The sequence below is a fragment of the Leptinotarsa decemlineata genome, unplaced genomic scaffold, assembly GCF_025532065.1.
Source record: "Leptinotarsa decemlineata unplaced genomic scaffold, Ldec_3_MD MMD2_P_RNA_scaffold_12, whole genome shotgun sequence".
NCBI lineage: Eukaryota > Metazoa > Arthropoda > Insecta > Coleoptera > Chrysomelidae > Leptinotarsa > Leptinotarsa decemlineata.
The window spans coordinates 11,465,546-11,490,537 of record NW_027412526.1 but is presented as its reverse complement, the minus strand read 5'-3'; the positions used below and the strand labels follow the sequence as shown (position 1 = coordinate 11,490,537).

At 35.8% G+C, this 24,992-nt stretch overlaps 1 protein-coding gene across 1 annotated transcript in view; it reads left to right on the top strand.

Moving 5' to 3' along the window:
* The window catches only part of Pxn (Peroxidasin), a 96,080-nt gene that overhangs the window by 29,633 nt on the left and 41,455 nt on the right, over positions 1 to 24,992 (top strand). The window contains exons 2-5 of the mRNA XM_074174193.1: positions 1,106 to 1,321; positions 4,049 to 4,120; positions 15,010 to 15,239; positions 23,150 to 23,449. Of these exons, the coding sequence (XP_074030294.1) occupies positions 1,106 to 1,321; positions 4,049 to 4,120; positions 15,010 to 15,239; positions 23,150 to 23,449 (818 nt within the window). The remainder of the gene's footprint in view (positions 1 to 1,105; positions 1,322 to 4,048; positions 4,121 to 15,009; positions 15,240 to 23,149; positions 23,450 to 24,992) is intronic.

The following is a 24,992-nucleotide window of genomic DNA, read 5'->3' as shown; positions in this document are numbered from 1 at the left end:
ACCCCATTATGCCCAGCAGGTTCGAAATTTTTTGAATAATCATTTTGAAGGACAGTGGATTGGCAGAAGAGGTCCAATTGAATGGCCAGCACGATCACCAGATTTAACACCACTGGACTACTTTTTGTAGGGATATTTAAAGTCTAAAGTTTATGCTACACAGCCAGCCAATGTGGATGAATTACGTCGTAGAATTATTGATGAATGCCGAGCTATAACTCCCGAGATGTTGGATAATGTAAGAGCAAAATTCGACAAAATCTTTATTATGTGAGTTACCCTTATTAGGTGTTACTTTTTTGTGTGTGCTTTAAAAACAATTATTGGGGTTTATTAACCCTGAAACAGTTTTCTGTGTCATCAGCATTCAAGGAAATCAGCAGGTTGTATTCGTTGTGTAGGTAAGTTTTTAGTATGATTCACTTTTTTATCAGAAGCATAAAATATCCATGTCAAAAGGCAACCTTCATAAGAAGATGCCACTCAATTCACCTAAAATGTAAGGATGGTATCCAACCCCATCCCCCGAAAAAATCTCCTCATAATAAACAAATAATTCTTACTTTTTTACGAAATCAAATGGACACGTATGCAGTATGTAGTATGCACCCCCCTCCGAGGAGGGGGTGCATACCTGATTAGTCTGAAAGGTGTCCCCCTTTAATTATAAATCGACGTGTCTGAGCTTTTCTTAAAAATCTTACTTTTTATATTTAAAAACGGCTCTGTTAAGTTTTCGTTGTTACACACTGTATAAATGTTTTACTTTGTTTATGAAGTATAGGTGTACGTTCAACTTTGTGTTTTGTATTGTATTTCAGGACAAATCTTCATGAACAAAGTTTTATTGTACTATTTTGTGATGTGTAGTATAAACAATGTTTCTAGCATAGTATTATTACGTGTTCTATATCTTTGAATGATCTGAAGAACAAATAATTCATTATTATTGTTGATTTCATCGAGAGTTTTTCTACTACACAAATTCAAAACTGTAATAAACCACTCTAAGGGCCTACACTAAGCCGGTTATGCAAAAATGTGGTTGAGACTGTGACAATTTTGAATTGCCTGACACATGTTTTGAGATATGTTTTTGTTACAGGGACCTCCGATTCAATAAAATAAAAGAATTACATCAAGGCACTTTCAAGAACAACAGATACATGGTGAGCTTGTTACTCAACAACAATTACTTGACTTCTTTGAAAAACGGAGTCTTCGATGGATTGCTCAATTTGCAAAATCTTTATCTTTACGACAACAGGATTCGCTATTTGGATTCAAATGTATTTCAAAAATTGCATAGGTTGGAAAGACTGTAAGTATTATGTAGTTTAGTATTTTTGACTATTTTCACATTTCACAATCCGAAACAGGAGAAAATTGAATTTTCTATAATTGCATCGAATGAAACCTTCAGTCTACTACAAACCACTTTTCCCGAAGAAAACATTTCTTCTTGTCATTAACATTTCACATGTGTACAGAATTACATTTTAGTTTGATTCACGTGAAAAAAAGTCAGTAGCGAGCAATTTGATCCAGACGAAACGAAGATCCAGAGATTTCAATTGTACCTACGTAAATTGAACTATTTTGGTTTTACGATTAAGTTTCAGGTCCTGAATTTAGGCTAATTTCAATCTAATTTTGTATTCTATTCCAGAATGTTTTACACTTCCATCAGCCAAGTTATCACGGGCTCTGCTTTGAACTCACAAAAATTGGATTATTACTTTTTTTAAGCTTATCATTTGCCTGTCACCGAATTCTTCTTGCTATTTGAAGAAATCAGTGGTTGTTGCTAGATTAACCGTTAAGCAACCACAATCAAATCGAAATCCTTTTTTTTTCTGAAATTTTTTACTTGCAATAACTTGCATCTATCACGGTGAAATATATTCGTAGGAATCTCCAGTACACACGATATCAAACTGACGTCTGTGAGTCAAGTCAAGTCAAGTCAAGTCAAGTCAAGTCAAAAACGTTTATTGATCTTTTAATCAGGTCCCGATTTAAGGCTAATTTCAATCTAATTTCGTATTCTATTCCAGAATGTTTTACAATTCCATTAGCTAAGTTATCACGGGTTCTGCTTTGAACTCACAAAAATTGGTTAGTATATTTTTTAAAGTTAATCATTTGCCTGTCACCGAATTCTTCTTACTATTTGAAAAAATCAGTGGTTGTTGCTAGATCAACCGTTAATCCACCACAATCAAATCGACATCCTTTTTTTTTCTGAAATTTTTTACTTGCAATAACTTGCATCTATCACGGTGAAATATATTCGTAGGAATGTCCAGTACACATGATATCAAACTGACGTCTGTGAGTCAAGTCAAGTCAAGTCAAGTCAAGTCAAAAACGTTTATTGATCTTTTAATCAGGTCCCGAATTTAGGCTAATTTCAATCTAATTTCGTATTCTATTTCAGGATGTTTTACACTTCCATTAGCTAAGTTATCACGGGTTCTGCTTTGAACTCACAAAAATTGGATTATTACTTTTTTTAAGCTTATCATTTGCCTGTCACCGAATTCTTCTTGCTATTTGAAAAAATCAGTGGTTGTTGCTAGATCAACCGTTAATCCACCACAATCAAATCGAAATCCTTTTTTTTTCTGAAATTTTTTACTTGTAATAACTTGCATCTATCACGGTGAAATATATTTGTAGGAATGTCCAGTTCACGCGATATCAAACTGACGTATGTGAGTCAAGTCAAGTCAAGTCAAAAACGTTTATTGATCTTTTAAGAAATAATTACAAAATATTTTGAAGTGTGTTTTGTGCAGGGCCCTGCTGTAGGCTTATGCCTCTTCAGCGGACGTCTGTGAGTGAGTGGCCCCGCTTTTATACGTTTTTTCAAAGGGTGGGGAGGGAAAGAGTTCGCATATGAACCCCCAAACTCACTTCAGCAGAGGTATAGGATATTGCAGAAGGGCATTCAAGGTCAAACAAAAACACACTCCAAAAGCCTCTTCGTCCTTGAAGCTAAAGGTCGTTCAAAGCTGAATCTTTATATCTTCGAGATAGCTCTAGTTCATTCGAGGTCAAAATCACCTTGTCAAAAATATTACTCTGAAAGCCACCTCGTCCACGCAGTTGGAGGTTGTTCAAGGTCGAATTCTTGAAACTTCAAAAGAGCCGCCTGACTGGCTTGCGTACATTCGGGATCAAATTCATTTTGTCGAAAATATGGGGCGTCAATCATCAATCGAAGTCTTTCAAGGTCAAACCCAAAATACTAACTCGAAGTCACCTTGTCTATATCGGTGACGTAGGTCAAAGTCATTGAAGGTCAAACCCTAACACTCCCTCAAAGTCACCGTGACTGTATCGTGCGACGTACAGCTGCCGGACTGAGTGTTGGCCGGTGAGAAACCCCTCCCTCAAGATGTGCAGTAGATGTGTAGAAATCTGTCAGTCTGTTGGATTATTCGAGCCGTGAACATCCAAATACGTAAAATTGCAAACAAAAGTTTCTATTCCTTTTTTCCTAATACTTTCTTTGCCATACACCGACCCAAACTTTACGCAGAAACGATTTCTCCCACTGGCCATGACACAGTCCGGTAGTTGTAGATGGAGGTCGTTTCAAGGTTAAACGTGGTGGGGCAAATTTTATAAAAATAAAAAAATTTCTTTGACAAACGTTAGTGTTTCAGTAGTGACAAGTTAATTATTTTTTCTGTACTTGTATGTTTTCCCTTATACAAAGATTCCGTTTCCTTCTTTATGATACTTGATTTAATAACGTAGTGGTTGTTACATAAAAAACGTAATTTTGTAAAGTGATGAATCATCTTTCGCTAATGAGATAATAAATCTCTTGTATTTATAGTTCAACAATAAATAATTTCACGAATGTTTCAACAATCACGTATATGAGTCTATGAAGTCAATTTCTCAGAATTATTTTTAATATTTCATAATTTATTAGACATCTATAACGTTTTATTTAACTAGCCAGATTTGTTGAACTCATAATAAGCTCAAGTATTTTCATTTGGAAAAGACTAATTATTGATTTCACTTTCAGATATTTGCACAATAATCTTCTCGATCGGTTCGAAGCTGGAACTTTTGCAAATTTTCCGTCCTTGAAAAGACTGTGAGTATATATATTTGTTCAGATTATTCTAAAAATGGTTGATGGGTAGGAGAGTATAAAGTCAACATTAGAAAATAAATAAATTTTCGTGTCTATAAAACTAGTGCAAATTGTTTTTGGACGTGTTCCAAAAACTCTCATCACGAATTGAATACTGGTGCAAAGTCATAACTGCAATTATTCAATATATATTTCAATTAATTTATTCAGTTTTCATGGCGCCTACACAATAATTAAATTAAAACAACTTACCAGAAAAAAGTAAAGAATGTCTTCGCAACAATTTCCATTTTACAATTTTATTTTTTCTTCACGATATTATTATATTTTATAAGCTTTGTCAACTGCGTTGATATACAATTTGTTTAGTAGCTAGGTGATAGTAGTTGATGTAAAAAAGTGGAATAAATAAACAGTTTTGGTTTGGTTCGTTCTACTCATTCTTCCACAGTTTATTGGGTATTTCCAAAAGGTTATGGGCCCAGATCACGAATGAGTAACTGTTCTTGAAGTTAATATCAGAAGAAAACGTTCCAGAAAAAGCCAGCATCCCTGTATTGAATTTGGAGAAAATTATGACTCTTCTAGTGGTCATTGTCACATTGGTTTTACTTCCTGAGGAAAACGTAAAGTTCAGGCACAGTGAGGAATAAAATGGACAAGTTTAGAAGTCTCAGTATCCAAAAGTTTGATGGCAGCTATTTCCAGTTATGGAAATTTCAAATGGAAACAATCTTCAGAGCTGAGGGTTTAATTGCCTTAGTTAATGGAACCAACCAACGTCCAAGTGAATTAGTTTGCGAGGAGAGAAAAGATTGGGATGATCTCAATGCGAAAGCAATGCTTCTGATATCTACATCGATGGAATTCTCCCAACTCCAAACTATAATGTCTTGTGAAACTGCTCCAGAAATGTGGACAAGAATCAAACTCATACACGAGCAAAGATCTTCTGTCAACAAAGTTATGCTAAAGCAGCATTTTTTTAATTATCAAATGTCCGAAACAGATACGATTGCTCAGCATATAAGCAAGGTTGAATAAATGGCCCAAGCATTATCCGACGTAAAAGAAAAGGTGTCAGATCTCGATAAAGTTGCAGAAGTTTTGGGTAGTCTACCTCATAAATATAGCGCGTTTCTTACTGCATGGGACTCTTATGATGAGGACAAACAAACGTTTGATAACTTGACGGCTAGACTTTTGAAGGAAGAGCTGAGGTTAAGTCAAATGGAAGAAACTTCAAATGCATTTGCTGCTGTGAAATTCCACCATAAGAGAAACAATTCAAGTGTCGATAAAAGTAATTCCTCCAAAGCTAAGAACAAACAAAACATTGTGTGCTTCTATTGTAGGAAAAGAGGACACCTGAAGTCAGAATGTAGAAAAAAAATCAACAAATATGGTGAAAATAGTCGTGATAGTAATCAGTAATATAAAATTAATATTAACAATCGAGAACACAATCAAGCACTAAATGCCGAAGAGAAGAATATTATAGCCCATGGATGTGAAGATATTGGGCTTGCTGATAGTGCTGCCTCCAGACACATGACCTCTCATATAGAATGGTTTAATGAGCTAAAACCACTTGATTCCAAAACTGCCATTCAGATAGGAAATAACTCAGTCATTTATGCTGATGGAATAGGTTCGATAGAACTAATAGCCTTAGTCAATGGTCGTCGAGAGTTTCGTACATTAGAAAACACGTTGTACGTGCCAGAACTGAAGAAGAATCTATTTTCAGTGGGAGCTGTAGCCAATAAAAACTTCAAAGTTATTTTCGATAAATCTAAAATCGAAGTAAGAAATGAGAAAGGTTTAACTGTCTTAGGAATCAAACAGACCAATCAGTGCTACATAATGTTATTTGATGTTCCAGAAAGTCAACAGAGTAATTCTGCACAAATACAGTTTGCAATGATGTGGCATGATCGACTAGGTCACATTAACTTTCGTTCACTGAAGGAAATGGCTGATAAAGGTCAATTACCAGGTACAAGAATAAAAAGTATAGATGGTCTATTCTGTAGCAGTTGTCATTTTGGGAAACAACAGCGAAGGCCTTTCATGACAAGCCATCATGTTCCAATTTGGAAACCAGGAGAATACATTCATACTGATGTCTGTGGCAAAATATCATGTACATCACTTGGCGGTGCAAATTACTTCATTCTCTTCAAGGATGAGTGTACATCGTATCGCTTTGTATATTTTGTCAAACACAAAAGTGATGTTTTCTCAAAATTCCTCGAATTCCAACAAATGCTCAGAAGACAAACCAAAAATGAAATCAAGATCGTCAGAAGTGACAACGGGACAGAATATGTCAATCAGTCATTCAAAGATCATTTTAATAAAGAAGGAATTATTCATGAAACTAGTGCGCTATACACTCCTGAACAGAACGGGAAGGCAGAACGAGATCTCAGATCAATTGTTGAAAGTGCAAGAACCATGTTGATCAAAAGTAAACTTCCTATGGATTTATTGGCAGAAGCAGTGAATATGGCTGTGTATCTATTGAATCGTGGAATTTCCAGAACTGATTACAAAACGTCATATGAAAAGTGGACAGGAAAGCAACCCAATCTCAGTCATTAACGAACATTTGGATCGGAAGCATATATTCACATTCCGAAACAGTTTAGACGTAAGTTTGACAAGAAATCCAATCAACAGTATTTTGTTGGATATGATGGATATGGTCCAAACTACAGGGTTTATGATCCACATTCAAGAAAAGTCATTGTGGCGAGGGACGTAAGTTTCAATGAAGGTGTTTTCGTCAAAGAACGTCAAAGTCCCGACTATGCATCATTTGAGATAGAAAACCTGCAGGAAAATGATTCTGAGAGAAATTCCGTCCAGTTCACTGAAGAGGAAACTCTTCTAGAAAATGTCTCTGGAAACATAGAAACCGATTCCAACTTGCAAAATCAAAATAAACGATACCAGTTGAGAAATCGGGACCTATTACAAAAACCACTAAAATTCAGTGAAGCACTATGTGCGGCTATTATCGATGAACCGCAAACTTACAAAGAAGCAATTGAAAACGAAGAAAAAGAAAAATGGCAGGAAGCAATGGAGGATGAAATAAAGTCCCTTGATGATAATGAAACATGGGTTCTAGAACCATTACCTCCCAATCGCCAAGCTGTCGGTTGTAAGTGGGTTTACAAGGTGAAAATGAAATCAAATGGACAGATTGATAGATATAAAGCACGGCTCTGTGCTAAAGGATACTCGCAAACCCCTGGAATAGATTTCAATGAAACATTTTCTCCAATAATCAGGTTTGAATCTATCAGAATACTTTTGACGTTAGCAGCTGTCAGAAATTTGGAAATTCGTCAGTTTGACATCAAAACTGCGTTTTGGAATGGAACTTTATCAGAAAATATATTCATGAAACAACCTGAAGGTTTCGAAAGTGAAGATCGTTCCTTGGTCTGCAAACTGAAGAAAAGTATATATGGGTTGAAGCAGTCGCCACGATGCTGGAACATGGAATTCACAAAAGTTCTTGCTGAATTTTCGTTCAAACAATTGGAAGCGGATAAATGCGTTTTTTATGGGAAAATGGAAAACGTAGATATATTTTTGGCATTGTACGTTGATGATGGACTAGTTCTGTGTGAATCAGTTCAGTTAATAGATATTTTTATTGAAAAACTGACAGCCAAATTTAAGTTGACAACGTCAGATGCAGAATACTAAGTGGGAATTGAAATCGAAAGAAACCGGGATGAACGGAAAATTTATTTGAGCCAGAAGGGTTATATAAGCAGAATTCTGAAGAAATTTAACATGCAAAACTGTAATCCCAATGCAATCCCTGCTGATCCCAATGCACCACTTCATTCGAAAGATATAAACAATGAAGAAGATTGCAGTGCACCATATCGAGAGGCTGTTGGCTGTTTAATGTTTTTGGCAGTTGTGTCACGTCCAGACATAATGTTTGCTGTCAGTCAAGTGAGTCGATTCCTGTCTTATCCAAAAAGAAATCACTGGAATGCTGTCAAGCGTATTTTCAAATATCTTAAAGTTACTGAAAATGTATGACTACTATACACTGGAAAAGAAGAAACTTTGATTGCTTACTTAGATGCTGACTTTGCCGGTGATTTGGATACCAGAAAATCAACAACCGGGTACTTAACAAGTATAGCTGGAGCTCCCGTGACATGGTCTTCTCATATTCAAAAATGTGTTTCACGGTCGACTACAGAATCCGAATACATTGCCGCCTCGAAAACATCTCAAGAAGTGATGTGGCTTCGAATATTTTTACAAGGAATTGGCTTTTTAACTGAAGTTCCTACCAAGCTTTTTGTGGATAATCAGAGTGCAATACAGTTAGTTAAAAACACCGAATATCATAAACGAACTAAGCATATCGATGTAAAGTATCACTACATACGTGAATGTGTAGAAAATGGTTCTCTTACTGTCTGCCATGTCCCTTCGGAAGATCAGCTAGCTGATATTCTCACAAAGTCCCTTCCAAAAGAGAAATTTGTGAAAAACAGAGAATCCCTTTTTATCGTATAAAACACAGTTATCAAAGAGTAGGAGTATTATATTTTATGAGCTTTGTCAACTGCGTTGATATACAATTTGTTTAGTAGCTAGGTGATAGTAGTTGAACAGTTCTGGTTTGGTTCATTCTACTCATTCTTCCACAGTTTATTGGGTATTTCCAAAAGATATGATTGACATAATAATGCAAAATTAATATTACTGGAGTTTTTTACCACCACCAAACCGTTATTTTGACACCTCGACACGTGTTTCTATCACCAAGTGATCATTTTCAAGAGGAATATCAAACTAAATATACTTACCATAGATACCTCTTCTAGGTATAGTCGAAGTAAACGGTATTGTGCATACTTTAAGGTGGCGTTCTTGGACAATTACTAATAGTAATAACGAGTGTGATAACAACGTAGATTTTTTCCAGTATAGTAATTCCAATAGCGATGGTGAACAATGCGAAGAAGAGATACCACTGAAGAAGATTTGGATGCATGTGAATATTGGAACACAGGGAGTATGTTTCAATGTATGTAAGAATCTACATCTTAAGTTTGGTTTCGAGAGAAACAAATTATTTTGAACGCAAGACGCGATGTGATACGGGATTAACAGAACCTTTAGGTGTCCATCTGATAAAATCATTGAAAAAAAAAACAATATACCACTGTTACAAAAGTAATGAGATTCCTACAACTGAAATCATAAAAAAGAAATTGAATACTTCCGGCCATAACATGAGGTGTTGTGACAAAACTCTTCAGAATTGGATAAAGAAACTAGGATTTAGATTTAAAATAATAAACAAACGTCAAGTAGTTATGGAAAGCTGAAGAATAGTGGAATTGCGTAACAAATACTTAGAACAAATAACCAAATATAGACAAGAACAACGGCAAATTTTATATTTGGACGACATTATGACTCTCACGACACAGTTACGAAAGGGTGGACAGATGGTTCGAGAATGTGTACGCCTAACATGCCTGCAAACAAAGGATCGCGACTAATGATTCTGCATTGCGATATAACAGTTGTGGAATTGGCCGCGGTGGTAGTGCGCCCGACTCACGATCGGAATATGGTGGGTTCGATTCCTGCCTCGACCAGATATTTTTCTCGAGAGAATTTATCTGGTTGAAGCTGGAATGATTCTGCAACCGTGTTGATAATCACACGTTAAAAGGTAAGACCTCGTTAGTCCTTAGCTCGCACAAGTTCTCAACTTTTGAGAGTTGTCGTTCGTATGGGGGCGACAGCTGATTAACGGAAAAACAGATTTTAAACAGATTTTTTTTTAAACAGTGATTGTCATGCGATTTTTTTGTTGAATGAAATATTATTATTCTTAATGTAAATTACGTTCTCATACACCAAAATCCTTCGCATGCCGTTGATGCTTTGGTGGAAATGTGTTCGCAAATGATGAACCATATTTTTGAACCCTGCATTGAGAAATAAGATGTCGATTAGTTTTAATGTGGTGTAGTTCATCTGAGGTTTGTTACTTAATTTTCAGAGTAAAGCTGTTGAAAACAATTCAATTCTGTTCAGCCAGTAACAATGCATATAACGGTATTTTTTTCATTATTTATTTCTACAACATGACATTTTACTGTTGCCAAAGGACAAATGTACCAAAAATAATCCGTTGTCCGATCCTTTACCGTCTTTTCATAAATCGCAAATGCAAAACCTAGTTTTTCCGTGTTATCATTCTATATCTCAACTATTCGAACTATTCGAACAATCCATAAACACTTCTGATGAAAGGAATGAAATTTCATTATACTTTTGTCATCTCCTGATGATGCTAATTTAGTTAGCGAAACGCGTGTCGAGAGAGAGAACAATTTGTTCTGGGGAAGAGAAGTTGTTTTCAATGGTTTCAATGTACTTAAAATTCAAAAAATTAACCATTGCTGAAAACAGAAACAACCAAATGAGAAATAATAGAACATTTTCAGTTTCATCAGTTTAATCTGGAACAATTGATAAATCATACTGTTTGAGTACGTTGAGAAATAAAAATTATTTTAAGATGTGGCAATATGGATTTTGAAAAATAGTGACACAGAGTTCGTAGTATTTTATGCCATAACTAATTCCAACTGTATTTTTATCAAAATAAAAATGGGTTCTCTCATTAGACCTAAAGCAGGAATTTGATATTGTGCTGTGTGTACTAGAAAATTCTTTTGAGCGTAACAGATGATATCGGTATCAGTCAGTACGTCTACGTAGGAAAAATTATCAATTGAATACCAAAATATAATATCTCAAGTACTGCAAGGATCAGTTCTTGGGCCTGTTTTGTTCCTTTTACTGGCTTCAGAGGGTTTATTAGGTAAAATATAAATGTGTACTAATGACATCATCAAGTAGTGACGAAACATCACATTCAATGGTATAGGTACTCGTAAGTTGTCACCGTACATATTTATAACGAAAAGGTCTACATCAACCGATTCGCAGGATCCAATCAAATTTAATAATGGAAATATTAAATGCTTTCGTGGACAAGACATATTGAAACAATAAGGAGAAGAACATTTCATTCAAAATAAGAAATTTCGTTAAAATATCTTACATCGATTTACTTACATTTCATTTGTGAAACAATCCATATCTATTATTAGTGTGGGAAATGGCAATAATTGGAATCAATAGAAAACTTCAAAAGCAACTTATAGAGTATATAGTACGAACTACAAGAAGCCTGCAATCAACTTGTATAAACAAAAAAAGTCAGATCTCTCATCCTTTCATAAATTCAATTTTCCTATCTGTGATTATTGTTGTTATTACTCACTATATTGAAAATGAAACAAATGTTGGACAACATTCCATTTGTTATAGGTAAGTATCAAGTTCTACAACTAGCGATTAACAATCTAAGAAACAGAAATTGTAATTCAATTTTGAAAATATTTATTGTTGCAACAATGTATATTGTAATGTTTTGTTGTACCATATATCTTGCTGCGACACATTTTTTTAAGGACAAAACACAAGCCCCACAGGAAATTCCTTAAGGCGCTCTCAGTGAAAAAGTTCTTAAACAGTGTAGTTCGAGGTGTACTCAGTTGAACCTTGAAACGATGAGCAGCCACAAACCGTCGCGTATTTCTGATATGTACCGCTCTTGGTGAAATCAAATGTGCCAAGTCACTTAAACACCTCCCGTGAAAGTATCTATGGAAGAGAGACAAATCTTCAACCTTTCTTCGATGTTCCAGGCTATCAAGGTTGCAAGTGATGTTCGTGTTCCAATTAGGCGAATGGTTCTTTTCTGGATGGAATCCAGCAACTTCAGGGTATGTTTGGGGACAGAGCTCTATACATGAGAACAATACTCACAAAGAAGGTCTTGCTGAAGTGTGTATAGTTTTCTGGTTCGGAACAGTATTCCAAGCTTTTGAGAAGCAGAATATTGGTGTCTATTTTAACCCCCAACAAACTTATCAAAGCAGAAATTTGGAGAAAACCGATGCCTGGGTTTTTGTGGCATTGAATTGAAACTGGTTACTTTCACTTCATTTCGAAATCACCACTAGATCCTCATTAAGATATGCAACCTCCTGCTGTCGGTGAAGATGTCCCTCCGTAGCCGATGTCCTGGAATCCAAATGGAATGACGAGACAAGTGTGCTGTCGTCAGCAAAGCAATATATTGGATTCTTGACTTTTTCCAATAAGTCGTTGATATACAATAAAAAGTGGGTTCGATACAATATGGATCCCTGGGGAACACCAGAGTTGATGATAAAAGTATTCGAGAGGTATCCATCGAAGGAACTTTCTTTCAGGAAACTGGAGAGCCATACACAAAAATGTTCCGACAAACCATAGCATCGAAGCGCAACAGCTCTTGATTCTCCATGTTTTTTGATTGCATACATCTGTTGATCTTTGATTCCGCTCAAGATGTTGAAGCCTTCCAATTATTCGAGGATATGATTGTTTACGACTTTTTCCATGATTTTTGATATCACTGATAGCAAAGCGACTGGTCTATAGTTATTTGGAAGATTTTTCTTGCCCTTTTTGGGAATAGGCTGAACGCGAGCAATTTTCCAACAAGAAGGAATAACCTCTTCCTTGTTAAGACAGGTTGAAAAGTCTGCAAAATACTGGTGGGAGTTCATTTGCGTACTTTTTAAGTACGATGACGAGTACTTCATCAGGGCCAGACGCCTTGTTGATATTTAGCTGTTTAAAAATTCGCCTGACTAGACGCTGTAGAAAAGTAATTCCCGACATTGTGGAGTCTAGAGTGGGAATAGCGGGTGGGGCTTTACCAGAAAATCGACTGTGGAGAAGAAAAAAAAAATAATGTTTCTAGAAGAAGCGACTTTATTGAGAAAACTTGACGATTTAGGTATAGGGACATGATATATCATCTTGAAGCATTTTTCACCATCTCTCAATTTACCGAGTGATATACAGGGGGTTTCATTTGATAAAATGAACTTTTGACTACTTTTATGCACAATGGAAATAATAGTAATTTTAGCACGCCCTGTATGATATGCAGTCGATTTCTTGGTGTTATTTGAATATTTCGAGTTTGTCCAGACTATCATCTGAATATCAACTTTTCATGAATTGAGAGTACTGATGTACTTAATTTCAATTAAGGCTATGTTTTGGACTATATTTAGCACAATTTATTTTTTATCTCGAAAACAGATAGAGATAGGTATAGGACATTATCAACACCTTAAAAATGCCTTCAATAAGAATGGATACAGCGAAAGAGAATTCGAGCAGCCATACGATCCAGGAGAGAGGACGCTAAAGGTCTCTGTCCACTATACCATACCAACCATGACCGTGATAGGACCGTATCAGACACGGAAAATAACACGACACGGTCTACCTTGCCCACTGTAATGAATCAACCGTGTTTTAAGCTTGTAAGCAACACGTATAATGACAGTTAGATGACCGTATGATGACCGTCAGATACCCCTTTGACAACTATAGGTAATGTGTATGTTTTTCCGGCTTACTCATCAGTGTAGTATGAACGTGTAGAAGAGTTTACCACGAAGAAAGAATATGGCTATGAGATTATCTACATTTCAATGAAATGTATTGCTGAATACAATTAAAAATAATTTACAAACCGTTTATACACCACTTCGCTGCCGGAGACCTACGGTTTGGCAACGTCGCGTGCCATGCATGTTGCGTATCAGCACCGGCAAAATATTCTCGACTCGAATACTGTCATGGCACGTGCATGATACGCTACGTACCGGACCGGTGACGGAACAGTCTAGTGGGCGTTAGTTCATATAAATCGTATCAAATAATATTTTTTAGCATGTGCCGGTACGTTTACGGTCATGGTTTGGTACGCGATATAGTGGGCAGATACCTTAAAGTTACCCCAGTTAGGCTGGTCAAGCTTTCCTTTCCTATGTTAAAAACATTACACACCGGATTGGGAGAATCCTAGAGAAACACGACGGAAAACCAATATTTAGGCCAACAAAAACTATTAGACAAAGTCTAAGGTCAGCTAAGGGCCCTACAGAATCTTCAGCAATTCCCGGGGTATACCGGATTCCTTATAGCTGCGAGTCGGTCTATATTGGAACCATGAAAAGAAGTGTGGGTACCTGTCTCTCTAAACACAAGAGAAATTTTCGACTCGCACAGACCGACAAATCAGCCGTAGCCGGTCATACCTGACCGATCCGGTTAAGAGAAATGCCTACTAATAATAATATAAAACCAGAGTCAAATACTGATATCGTAGTCAAGGCGTTCGGAACAACGGAAAAAACAACTCGAGCACCAACTTTGAGAATGTATACCGCAATAATAGACGAAACGTCAGGCATGAATGCTTGCAGATCACGGCAAAAAACTCGAAAAATGACTTTCACACATTTATTATTATAATCATAAGAAAGGGGCGGATCTTTTTTTGAATCTTCTATAGCATCTGTTAATTTTTTAAAATATTCTCTTTTCTATTTTTTGAGATGACTTGAAATAAGGTTGACAAAATTAAAGTCTGAATGGAGAGGCCGTTTCTTTCACCTTACATCAACTAATATTATTTTAGAACTAGACATATTAGGGAGATCAATGAAATTCCTTCAGTCGTTCCATTCAGTAATATTCACAAGAAACTAACATTTTCAGTATTCGTTTCATGATGCCGTAATTTGGGAGCATATGAAAATCTTTCGTTTTTTATCGTTTTTATTGCGTCAACACAATTTTTTGATTGAACACAATATAATGATCTCAGTCATCTTCTTCACATTTTTTAACCGTGTCCTAATTTTTTTCCAGAGTGCTATAAATGCTTAACGTTTCAGAAATCTACATCACAACCAATTGAAGCGTGTTCCAGAAGGCGCTTTCCAAAACCTTCCACGGTTAGAAAGATTGAGATTAGATCACAATTCGTTGGTATGCGACTGCGAAATTCTGTGGTTAGCCAACATGCTGACTGACAACTCTTTGGAAGCATCTGCAAATTGCAAGTACCCCCATGAGATGAGCGGAAAATCTCTGAAGGGCATGAAGTTGGATGATTTCCACTGCAGTAAGAAGTTTTTCATTTTAAATTGGAAGGAGTATATTTATAGGAGTGAATAACTTTTGGAAACTGAAGGTTTTGGCATTCTACTTCTCCATCTTTATACAAAAAATGTGGGAAAAAGCAATTCATTTCAAAATTAACCCCCTTTACAATTGGGATAAAATATCTTTTTGTACAACTGTCATTGAAAGTGACATTTTTATTGGTGGTCAAGAGTATTGAAACATGATGTTTACAAAGTAGCGTATTAAAACTATTTTTAACACTAGTATTAAAAGTTTTTTAACACGACCAAATAGTAATAAACAAAAGATAATACATTTTCAAAGAAGTTTTATTATGAACAATAGTAATAGATATAATTACATTCTGTTACAAATGTATTATATACATTAATTACATTATTATTATTTATGAACATTAATATGAAAAGTACAATTTGAACAACTGCTGATATCAATACTTTGCGGTGTTGGAGAGCCTTGTAATATATTTGAACTATCTGAGTTGACAATTTCATGGGCATTAACATTTAATTCTTGAAGTGAAGAGGACGATGCTGTAACGCTGTAGTTACAGTAGAAATCCTAACAGCTGTTAGGATTATTCTTTCAGCAGTAGCCTTTTTATAAGAAATAGATTGATCGATGTAACCCTCAGCTACTGTTGTGGACTTCCATCCTCCGTGCTTCTTAATATCCGTTATATTTGCTCCTGATTCTGCTAGCAAAGAAGCAGAAGACTTTCTGAAATATTGATCTGTATATTCCTTTGGTTCCGGGAGGTTCAAAAACTCAGCAATGGTAGAGGGCATTTTCCCAAACGTGTTTATACCAGCTGGGTTGGCACTGTATTTATAATTTGAGTATTTCAGAAAAAAAACGTTGATTGATAATGGAAGGGCGTAATGCAATGTATTTATTAAAATATTCAATGTTTTTTTCCAACAATGCGAAAAGAACGACCTATTTTCGTTTTTGTATTTGAAATTTGGACAATCAATCATTCATCCAATAATAATTTAAAGTCTTTTATTAATAAATTGCAGAGCTCTTCACGCCGACAGGCTCCAATATTCCGAAAATAGTAGCAACTTATTTCATCTGGCGCCTCATTCATAAACCTCTTGACTCGTTCTAACAAAAGAGTTTTTGATTTTTTGGGCCTATAAATTTCATTTTTTCGCTTTAAAAATGCTATTACCTTGAAATATTTGCTTGTATTAACACCATTTTTAATGAGCGCACTCGACCTTATCATTGAAAATCTGCTCCACAAAGTTGACGAGTTCTATATTTTTGATTTCTCTTCTAGATAGGTTAAGAAGACGGTTTCCCTGAAATTTTCTTCGACGTTTTTAAGTCTACACCGGCTAAGAAAATTATAATATGCAATGTCGTACTGCTGAGCCGATATTTTTGATAATAATTCAATTGAAGCTTTTTTTGCAGCCTCTTCAATATCGTCAGGAAGACACAATTCCTCACTATTGTTCTTCATTATACAAGACATTAAACACCTGCAAGAACTTCAAAAAATGTGACATTAAATGAAACTTGTGAGCTGTAAACAATACTGTTTGTTGGTAACCAGGTGATTCGGCTTCACCTGACACGGCCACTTCACAGCAAATGCGATAACATTAAAATAGTTGACTGACAAGAGATGTCAAAATGTGTTTTTATAAAAAAATTAAATTTATCCATTTTATTATGAAAACTGGACAGTTGTACAAAAAACTTTATATGATATTTTTGTTAAAAGTAAGTTTTATTTTGTTCGTGACTTTTTCACTCACAAAATAAAACCTTTCAACACTCAACACTCATATAAATAGCTATTGTTCAATGACATTCATTCTGTCCTGATAGAATATTGTATAGGGTAAATTAAAAGAGTTATATTTCTGAGAGTGACTAATTTTTTTGGAAAGGAAGTTTTTGGCTTTCTACTACTCCATCTAGATACAAAAAAAATGTGGAAAGCTTTCAAAAAAAGGAAGGAAGCAATCAATTTTAAAAGAAGTAACTCTACACATAGATGTGTAGATCGTGCAAAGAAGTAACTTTCAGACACAAACTGGAAAAAACCCTCCTGAAACAGCTACTTTCATATGAATATTGAATTACACGAAAGATTTCCACATTTTTTTGTATCAAGATAGAGTAGTAGAAAGCCAAAAACTTTCTTACCCATAGTATAGTGTCTTTCATTAAGTACATAAAGTGTGTGTGAGATATAGAATTTTTCTATTCGTTTGAAAGACCTATTGATGCCATCATGTGTGGGACACTTTTCAAATGTCTGCCACGGCTTGCTACGACTTCTCTGGCTGATGTGCATCCGAAACGCCTATTTTCCATGACTCTGGCTCATAAATCAGGCTGGATTTGACCGATAGCTTAGGTTTTGTTGGCTTTGAGGACCACTGTGGTTAGTGGCTTACTCGCAGACGCCTGCAACTTAGGAAAACCCCACAAGAAAAAGTCTAGTGGGGTCAAATCGCACGATCTTGTTGGCCAGTTCACATCACCTACACGTGAGATGACCATGCCCCCAAATTGCTCGTGCAGAATATCCAATGTGGCGTGAGCTGTGTGGCACCAAACAGTGACTTTTCGGGAAGCATTGGATGCTCTTGGATCTCATGTGGATTGGTATCGTCTCAAATTCGATAATTTTGTTTGTTCACGTATCCATTCATCCTGAAATGGGCCTCATCGTTGAAGATGATTTTTCGATGAAAATTGGGGTCAGTTGCCAATTGCTCTAGAGCCCATTTAGCGAACACACGTTATTGTCTATGGTCGTTTAGCTTCAGTTCCTGTGTCAGTTGAATTTTGTACGGGTCCTCTCGGTAGAACGATTATGGCGACCGTAGAATGGACAAAGATCGAACAGAACACCATTTTTGATAAAACTTTTTTATCATTTCCACACTGAATGGTGATTTGGCAAAACAGACTAAATAAATGTCAACTAATTAAACAGATATATCTTCAACAAGATGGCGGTTATCAATTGTCAAAGTTCAGAAGTCCTTGTCGGAAGACTATATAATTGATTGTTTGAACGTGTATTTGTGGAATTTGTCAATTCCACTCATCAATCACCACTAAAATTGGGGTAAATAATAATTCAGTTTTCCACAAACCATCTTTTACGGACATTGTCATACTTACTTTTTGACATATCCCTATCATCATAAAGTAGCGTCATTCGAAACTATGTTTCACAAACTTTCGAATATTCCACTGACAGAAATTAATTTTCAGAGAGAACTGAGTTTTAGCAACCAAAGTGCTGCCAACAATGGTCATGAGGTAGATATTATCGACTCCACTCTTTTAAAAAAAAACTACGAAAACAATAACATCACTCGTTTTTTGAAACAGTAAGACTTAGATGTAACTTACAGTACAAATAATCATTCAAGCAAATTTGTTAAAAACTTCATATTGGCCAAACGAAAAGAGCCTTTCCCAATGAATAAAAGAACATATGAGATGTTTCTTAAATTTGAATAGCAATTCTACATTGGCATGAGTTGAACCATGACTATGACGCATTACATTTGGAAGAGAAATGTTTGAAACCGAATCTTCCGGAATGCTTCAAAATTAATAGATTTAAGAATTCTGGAACTTGCCGAATAAACGAATAGAATTGAAGTCTTCCCCTCTGGTAGAATAGGTTAGATCAAAAGTGAGTGGGTCTATTCTACCCTCCACCGCAACCCGCAAGGGTTTATTATGGCTCGCACCTACTCACTCGACCAAATAAACTCAGATTCTCAACGAAGCTGATTAGTTTGTATGGTGAGTGGTCTTACAGGTCAGATGGTGAGAGTACGGCTCTGCCGTACTCTAAAAACCTGATTCGGTTGCCAGCCTGGCAGGCACAAAGTATATGCTCCGTTGTTTCCTAATTTTCGAAACAAAGGCGACATACAATGTCTTCCGACAGTCCCAGTCTCTGCATATGATGATTCAAATGACAGTGACCTGTGAGAAGCCCTTATAGACATCATAGTTCATTCCTACTATAGTCCAACAACTGTTTGGTATCAAACTTCGAAGGGTGAATAAACGCTTTGGAGTGAGCCAATCCTGGAAGATTCTGCCAGAAGTCCATAAATCTTCTTGCCATCCAGGTGTTCAATGTTTGTTTGGCAAAGCCTAAAGAGATTCCAATGACAGGTTCTGGTCCGATAAAGCAGCTTGCAGCACCCTTCTTTGCAAGGGATCAAGCAGCCTCATTGCCTTCCTATCGAAGAAAGTCGTTTTTGGCAATTTGCTATCAATTAAGACGTTGCTCGGTAGGAGCCAAGAGCTTCCAACGCCGTTTGACTGACCGAGAATATTTTTATTGGCTTGTATATGCGGTTGGATTCTTCCATTCTCTCCGCACACTATTCAATAGCGTAAATTTTCGCTTGAAATACAACCGCATAGGTTCCTAGGCATTTTGATATCTCTGTCCTGGGTCTGCGACTGAAAACACCTGCACCAGAAGGTGTTTTTGATACATGTGGGAACCAACAACTATCTGCTCTTAATATTTCCTTCTCCCGGAGTATCAAGTTCTCTCTCGGGAACAATACTTCATATAGTCTGGTTCACATGTACTCGATTTAGCTCTTTTTGGTGACATTTTTCAGCCCTGTCCAAAAATTACGACCAAGGTGTCATTCGATTCTTAAAAAAAATTCTTTGTTGCTAAAAATGCGTTTGTTAATTAACAATCGTTTTTTGCAACTGAATATTGAAATTAAGGAATCGTTTTTTTTTAATCATAAATTCTATTGTTCTTTAAGGTGTTGAAAAAACTTCTTTTTTATTCTATTTTTGATTGTTTATTTAAAAAAAATTGTTATAAACAATTTTTTTTATTTTTTCAATACTTTGTTCTATAATAAAAGTAACTATGTGTTTTTTTTAATTTATTCTATTTTTTATAAAACTTTTAATATTGTGATACCTTGACACTTGTCTTTTTCATTCGCTCCTTCGCTCCTTGTGAGCATCGGAAATTTAAAGAAGGTTAATGAGTAAACTCATTAAAATTAAATTAACAGAATGACTGATTGCTTCATTTAATTTTCTTAAACTCCATACAAATATGACAATAAGTGAATGTTAATGATCCTACAACTACTAAAAGTGCAAGTAATAAAATCCTTACGATTTATTGTTACATGACACGAAGTTTATGTTGAAAAGACTTAAAATTTTTTCTTTTTTTAATAAATAACGATCAATAATTAAATAAATAATAGGACTGCAATTTTAGTAAAAGGCTTAAATTCATAATAGCTGAAAATTGTTTTATATATAGCTATAACATTTAAACATTACATGAAAACATATTGTTCGGCCGACGATTCGCGGTTGTTCGATGTCCGCGGCCATTCTAGACGTGGTGAGAATAATGTTACTGGATTCGATGAAATTGCAGCGAATATTCCACCATTTCCGAGGCCCTTTCAGTACCATATATAAACGCTACTTACGTACCTATCGAGATAGTCAAGTTGAAGTGACAATACGGTACGCCGAGCGTTTAAATAAGACGATAGACATTTGAATAGTTGAAGATTCAGCTAAAGTAGGTATTCTCTTGTATTGAAAGTGAAATGGAGTTAAGTTTACTTATTATTATTCAGTGTAGTCAATCAATGGTAAACCCACGAAGGAAAACGTAACAATAATGTAGAAAACACAACAAGCATTAAAGGAAATGGTTGAAGCATATTTATCATAACTGCAATAGTTTGAAAATAGAATAAATTAAAAAAAAAACACATAGTTACTTTTATTATAGAACAAAGTATTGAAAAAAAAATTTGTTTACAACAATTTTTTTCAATAAACAATCAAAAAAAGAATAAAAAAAAGTTTTTTCAAAACCTTAAAATTTATGATTTAAAAAAAAACGTTCCTTAATTTTAATATTTAGTTGCAAAAAACGATTGTTAATTAACAAACGCATTTTTTAGCAACAAAGAAATTTTTTTATGAAACCATTTTTTTTCTAAAAATCATGATTTTTTTCAATTAACAAATGCAAAAATAAATTTTCGAATTGCTTATAAACAATGTATTTGTTTATAATAAATTTATTAACAATAGCTGTATAATATTGAGAAAAATATTAATTAGTTTTTAGCCATGAGACATTGAAACAATACAAAATTGAAAAAAATTTTGTAATGTATTTTTTATAAAATTATAGTTTTCAATTGTCAATAAAAAAATAGAAAATAACAATTTTTTTATTTTGGCAACGGTAATCTATTTTTTTGCCTGTTAAGGATAACTTCACCAAAAGGAAAAAATGCCAGGGTTTTAGTTTAATAATTATAGGGATTTTTATATTAACTTTCAATTCAGAAAAAGTTATTAATTAACAAATTTATAATTAACGTTAAAATTGGGATAAACATTTTTTGACTGCGGATTATTGTTTATTGTTGTATCCCAACATTACATGAATTTTTTCATTCCTTAATATTTACATTTAATATGTTTAAATAATTTTTTTTGTTTTTATGTCAGAGTGACGAAAGGCGCGCGGAAGCCAGACTACCCGCTTTTGGCTCTATTTTCAAGGCTCTGTAAAAATTATAAATAATCGAGATACAGTTTCGGGAGTCGGGACTTTTTTACGCAAATTCATTGATCTTTTCAAATCTGTTTTCAAATTTCCAAAATTTTGAAAATTTTCCGAGATATTAAGAAAAAACTAAAGCCCCATTTTTTTACTCAATTGTTTATAACTTTTGTAATTTTTATCGGCGCGTTTTCGGTCCTTTCTAGGCAAAAATACGAATCGAATGACATCTTGGTCGTAATTTTTGGACAGGGTTGAAAAATGTTACAAAAAAAAGTACATGTGAACTAGACTAATAGAGCAGTTCGTAGTCGACAGTTGGAGACATAAAGTCAGAGGTTATTTCCAGGATGCTGCGACTTCCATTGTCAGTGTCATTATCCAGTGTCAACCAACAGTCTGTTGCACTCTGCATTAAATGGATTTGTGAAATTGGCAATGTGCAATATGCAGTCCATCTAACCTCTCTCTACAGAAAAATGTGGAGAGGAGGTAGATCTAGAAGGATATCCATGGTCGCCGACGGTGTGGTACTGATGGAATCACTGATGGCCAGACAAGCCTGTACTGTAAGCCAGAGAGCTTCGCCTGGACCGTTTTCTGTAAAGCCTTCGGCCACCGGGCAATTGCTCCAACTGACCAGTAGTCTGTCAATCATCACATAAATCCAATAGATTTGTTTGAAACATAAACTCTAAGTTTTACCACAAATCCTTCGACATGTCCATAGAGACAGTCTGACTTTGTGCAAAACTTTCTCCAAGTGAGCGTTCAAGGTGAGTTTTTTATCAAGGACAATGCCAAGATATTTCACCTCCGTTCCAAATGGAACGACCCCACCATTGAGAGGAAGTGCCGTTGAATCGTCCAATTTTCCCCTCCTGTAAAGGAAATTATCACAGTTTTGCTGGGGTTGACAGACATCTGCTCCCTCAGCCACCAACTGTGAACAACGTCAATCGTGTTTTGGAGAAGATTACAAGCTACCCTTCCCGACGTGGACCTTGCCAAGATAGTAAATGACTTATGTTGAAATGGTAATTAGTTCATTAGATGCCCATTTGATGAGTTGACAAAATTTTTCTTCTGAAGTTTGAATTCTCAATTACTTTATATCTGAACTCGTTTAAAATTATAAGTCATTAGGTAGGTAGATATAGTTCTAATTAGATAGAATTTTGTCAGTATGAACACCCCTGAGGGAGGTATTGTATAATGCTGGGATTTTATAAAATATTCAGCGAACATCTCACAAAAAAGCGTTACTTGGATGCTCAAATACATTTTTCTTATATTTGCAGAGTCCTTGGAGATTATGGAAGGCCCGCGTGATGTCGAAGTTTCTTGGGGTCAAACTGCATCATTCACATGTAGAGTTCAGGATAGTTCTGCAACGGTCTACTGGATGCGAGACCATCACGAAGTGATACCAGAACAAAACAAGTATATCATCGATGAACAAGGTTCTCTCCTTATACACAACGCAGATGAAAACGACGGGGGATTTTATGAGTGTGTTGCAAAAAATACTAACGGAGAAGTTAAGTCCAAACCAGCCAAAATGACTGTTTTGAAATCGGACGGCCCGGCCATAGTAAATGGTAGGTATAACAAATTATTGTATTATTTATTTTGAAAAAATATTTTGCTAGGTACCATGAAGTTCTCCAAGATTATGTAGTTTCTCTCATTCAAACTAACCAACGCTCGATTATATTACGATTTTGATTTAAAACTGGTAGTGAGAGTAACTATATAGGAAGAAGGTGTATTACATTTTAACTGTTAAGTGTTGTAGCTTCTAGCTTAGTCAAACCAATGATTCATCAGAAATTGTGAGGGAATAAGTAATATATGTCTATAATTCTAGAAACCTACTTGATCGCCGTCTTTGTATAGAGGGATCACAACAAAGGGGGTCAAGAATGAATCAGTTCGAAAAAAATGATGTATTGCATCGGTTAACGCACTTGGCCCAGGACCGAACCTTGGGGGACGCCGCAAGTTACTTTTTTTTAAGTATGAATCTTTTTCGTTTTTATACTAGATTCTTTGTTTTTCATAATAGGTTAATGTGGTTTTCGTATGTGATTTATGTGGAAAAATTGGTTTTAAGACCTAGCATAATCCACTTATTCACCTCGTTATGTGATCTACTGAAGAATATTTTATGTTATGGTGAATAATAAATCACTATTATTTTTATTACCGTAGTATGCGCTGGTTAGGCCCTATCCCCCGAAGCACCGATACATTCGGAAGGGCGCGCCAGCATTATCAACCAACGACCACTCCCCACACCGTGGGGAAGGTGGTCATTGCGTCCAAGAATCATGTTCTCTGAGCAAGCGTAGTGAGCCAAGAATGATAGCCTTCTGTATCTGCCTTTGTGCGGCAAGCCGGTATGATTTTAAGATTCGAGAGTAGATAGGGCATCATTTCACCAAGGACTCTAATAATCAGAAAAACCATCTTGACAGAGTGGTCTGGAAGAGTCTGTGGAGTTCGAAGAGAAAATCTCGATATTTTATCCGTTTCTCCTCCTCTTTTCGGTGGTCGAGAAGGACTACATCAGGCTTATTAGCTTGCATGGGCCTAAGGGCGATGGACAAATAGTGCTAATAAATTCGGCACTTCTCGTTCCCCACTTCTCGTTCCCAATATCCACCGGGGCGTAGGGCAACACCGGAGTCTCGTCAATACCGTAAGAGTGCCGTAGATTGTAATATAGCACTATAAGGGTCGCTTTATGTCGATGGATATAGGTCGAGACCGCATATGCTGGACATGCCGATAGCAAGTGCATTAGGGTCTCGGGCGCCTCGCGGCAGGCCCTGCACCTGTCAGGAACCTCTATACCCATCACGCGACTGCGGTAGACTAAGGTGTTGAAGACATCAGTTTCCGACTTCAAACCATTCGACCTGAGGAAAGCAAAAGTCAGGCGCTTTGATAAGACAAAGTCTCCAATGTTATTGAAGAAATCTGTTTAAAAAATCTGTTCAAAATCTGTTTTTCCATTAACCAAATGTTGCACCCCTACGAACGACAAACCTCAGAAATCGAAACTTGCGCTAGCTATGGATTAACGAGGTCTTACCTTTTAACGTGTGTCACCTCGTTCAGTGTCAAAAACTATACCGA